The following is a 3,551-nucleotide window of genomic DNA, read 5'->3' as shown; positions in this document are numbered from 1 at the left end:
AAAAAAAAAAAAAAAAGAACTGGAACCCAGGTCACATATGGGTCAGAACCTCTAGGTGTGCACCCTGGGCATCAGCTTCCCCAGGTGATTCCAGTGTGTGGCCATGTTTGGGAATCACTGTGCTTGTCCTTTAATCTCCATTTTATCTTCAAATGCTCCCTGTTATCCTATGCTTCTATATTTTTATCCTCTTTTCAAAATTAATAGGCTTAGAGAAGTTGAATAACTTGTCTAGGGTCAGAAGCTAAGGCAGACTATAAGCTCTTAAATGCAGCACAGTGCCTGATGCATTGTTTGCCTGGTGTCTAGCACACTGCCTGCACCCAGGAAGGGTGCAAGCCATGGTGGGTTAGACCAACCAAGATGCAATGGAGCCCCAGTGTGGACTGGGGAGAGATGGGGAGAGTAGGAGGCATATTGCTGAAGATAGCTGCTGGGTCAAACAAGGTGAAAGGAGAAAAACCCTCTCCCTTCCTGCCAGGACTCTTATGGGAATGATGACCTATGTATCCTGGCCCTTCATGGCCTGGACATCCCACCGCCCACTGGTCCCACCTGGGTCCTGGGAGCCAGCTTCATCCGAAAGTTCTACACGGAGTTTGATCGGCATAATAATCGCATTGGCTTCGCCTTGGCCCGCTGAGGCCCGCTGCTGCCTAGGCAGGCCCTGCCCTCAGCCCTATCCCAGAGCAGGAGCACTTTCTGGGATCTCTCTGCCTGGGCTTGTGCCCTCACATGGGGACAATGGGCATGGAGCTCCTGCTGGACCCTTGCCTGCCCCACACACCAGCCCCTCCCTGCTTTGAGGACAAACAAAATAAAGACTTCATGTTCACAACCTGCTGTGTCTGGGTTCATTGGGGTTTAGAACGGAGGGAGGGATAGCTGCATGATCAGGTGCAGACAGGAACGTGACACAGATTGGCAAACGACACATTCACCCTCTGCACAGGTTCCTGCGTGCAGGGATGATGCCATCCATCTGCTGTCAACAGGGCGCAGGCGGAGCTGTTTACACAACCTCAGGTGGGAAGTTTGCAGAGAGTCAGCCCCAAACCCCCTTTAGCCCCTCAGAAACCAAAGCTACTGCTGTGGCAGTAGGCTGTGGGTCAGAAATGGGTTCCCAGCTCACAGAAGCCAGCTCTAAGCTCAGGCTCTGTACTGCTGAGCTGGCCAGCCCTGCCTTTCATGCACTGCAAAACTTCCCTCAGCTCTGCTTCTCGTCTGCTGCAGAGGCCTACACCCTCCCTTCACCTGGGAGGCAGAGCCTACACCGGTGCAGACTATGTGTTACAGGTGAGGTTCGCATAGGCACACCCCGTGACAGGGAGGAAGGCTAGGTAGGCACCCTCAAAGGGAGACAAGTTATTGTATGACAACGCACAGATTCTGTATTAGACCAGTTGCTCTCAAACTTGGCTGCACACATCACCTGGAGAGCTTTAAAAATTCTGGTATCCCGCCCATGCCCCTGTAGCCATTTATGTAGGCAGTCAAAGGTACCACCACCTAAAATCGGAGAACACCGGGGATCCAGGCAATACTTTACACATGGGGAAACTGAGGCCCAGAGACTGGAAGGCACTTGCCCAAGATTACTTGGTGAAGAATCAGGCAGTGGAGAATACTGAAAGGTAGGGAAGAATCAAGACTAGAGCCCAGCCCATCTGGTTCAGGTTCTTGGGGCTGTTCACTGTATCACATGCAGCTGGCCCTGTCACAAGATCAGAGCTTCACACACCCTGGTACACCTGCGCAAGCACACAGGTGCACACACACACTGCTGTCCTCCATCTTGTGGACTTGGGACTCCTGGGGCTGAAGTCTCTTCTCCCACTCACACCCCTCAGGCTGTCTGCAGGGGATGTGTGGCTTTGGGAGTGAGAAAGCAGCATGCACCTGAAGCCACTGAAGCTGTCCCTCTTCATCTGTTCACCCCTCTTTTTGACTGAAAACTGTGAGGCGCTGAAAGATCCAATCAGGCCCTCAGAACCCCTAAAACCGCAGCCTCCTGGGGTTGGGTGGAATCCCAGGCAGCCGCCATCTGAGGCATCCTTGTGCAGAGCCAAAAGCATGCACCTGGGCTCCAGGACCCTGGACTCCCCCGATTCTCCTTGTTCCCTTGCCCTGCTTGGCCTTATTGCCTCACTGCAAAAGGAAGGGTGGGAGGCAAGTGTCCTTTCCAGCTCCATGTTGGGGACCCATGATGTTAAGATGGCAAGCCCCCCAACATCTCTTACACTCTTCAATACAGTAGCTGCACATGGCTATTTACATGAAAATTAATTAAAATTGAATGAAGTGTCGCACAGGCCACATTTCAAGTCCTGGATAGCCACATATGGCTAGTGGCCACTGCATTGGATAGTACACATATAGAACATTTCCATCACTGCAGAAAGTGCTAGGCAGAGCTGGAGTCTGGACAGTAATAACCATAGGGGTCTTAGCCGGGCTCAGTGGCTCAGCCTGTAATCCCGTGCCTTGGGAGGCTGAGGTGGGTGGATTGCCTGAGCCCACGGGTTTGAGACCCACCTGGGCAACTTAGCGAAACCTCATCTCTACAATAAATCAAAAATTAGCCGGGCGTGGTAGCGCGCACCTGTAGTTCCAGCTACTTGGAAGGCTGAGGCGCAAGGATCGCCGGAGCCCAGCAGGTCGAGGCTGTGGTGGCCGGGAGCGGCCACTACCCTCCTGTCTGGGCGACAGAATGAGACTCCAACTCAAAAAAAAAACAAACAAACCATAGGGGTCTTGTGGTTAATGTTCCCGAATAAGGGCAAAGGGACAACTTGGGGAAACAGAAAATGGCATCTTCTCTGTAGGCACTTTTCTGGGTGGTGCAGTAAGAGATGGTGACAAGTGAAGTCTCTGAGGCGGAACAGAAAAATGGGTGGGTGAGACCTCACTTTAGCAATGAGGGCTGGCAACCTACTGAATGCTCCCACTCAGGCAGTGACAGTGAATGACCAAGGAGTCTGCTTAGCAGAGGGACGTTCCTCTAAGCCAACCTGGCCTCTCTGCATGTCTCCTCCTCACAGCAACTGTCCAGGGACACCTTGTCACCCCTTCCCCTTCTTTCCCACTCCCAGCTATCACCACATCCTGCTTCCGCCCTGTGGCGGTGCCAGGCCTTTAATTCTCCTCCCGGGACATGCGCAGGGTCTGTCCACTCCACAGTCTTAGTGCCCAGCAAAGCACTGGGCCTAGGGACACCTGCTTGTCTACCACTATCCCCATCAGACTCTCAAGATGGGAGAGGGCTTTAACTCAGTCTTGCTCCAAGTCCTGGCCAAACACCCCAAAGCCCTGGATTGTTCAGGGACCTGTCAGGGCCAGTCTGCAGGACTGGCACACTCACCCCCAACCACCACCCAAGGTCCCTGGGGGGCTTCCTTCAGGAAAACACCTTTGAGATACAGCAGAGGGCGCCCCTGGAGAGTCATTTCAGGGGCCCAGGCGCTAGGGGCAGGGAACAGGAGCACGGGGGGCGAGCACCAGCAGCCGTCTTGAGAACAGCGGGATCTCCCCGCTGTCGTGCGGGCGCAGCA

General features: G+C 53.8%; 1 protein-coding gene across 1 annotated transcript in view; it reads left to right on the top strand.

The window, feature by feature from the left end:
- The window catches only part of REN (renin), an 11,729-nt gene extending 10,900 nt beyond the window's left edge, over positions 1-829 (top strand). Inside the window, exon 9 of the mRNA XM_008071862.2 lies at positions 482-829. Within this exon, the coding sequence (XP_008070053.1) occupies positions 482-643 (162 nt within the window). The 3' untranslated portion in view covers positions 644-829. The remainder of the gene's footprint in view (positions 1-481) is intronic.
- The last annotated feature ends 2,722 nt before the right edge of the window (positions 830-3,551 follow it).

The sequence above is a fragment of the Carlito syrichta genome, unplaced genomic scaffold (assembly GCF_000164805.1).
Source record: "Carlito syrichta isolate Samal-C Ts95f unplaced genomic scaffold, Tarsius_syrichta-2.0.1 Scaffold314770, whole genome shotgun sequence".
Lineage (NCBI taxonomy): Eukaryota > Metazoa > Chordata > Mammalia > Primates > Tarsiidae > Carlito > Carlito syrichta.
Note: the sequence above shows the minus strand (reverse complement) of the source record. Positions and strands in the feature narration are given on the sequence as shown.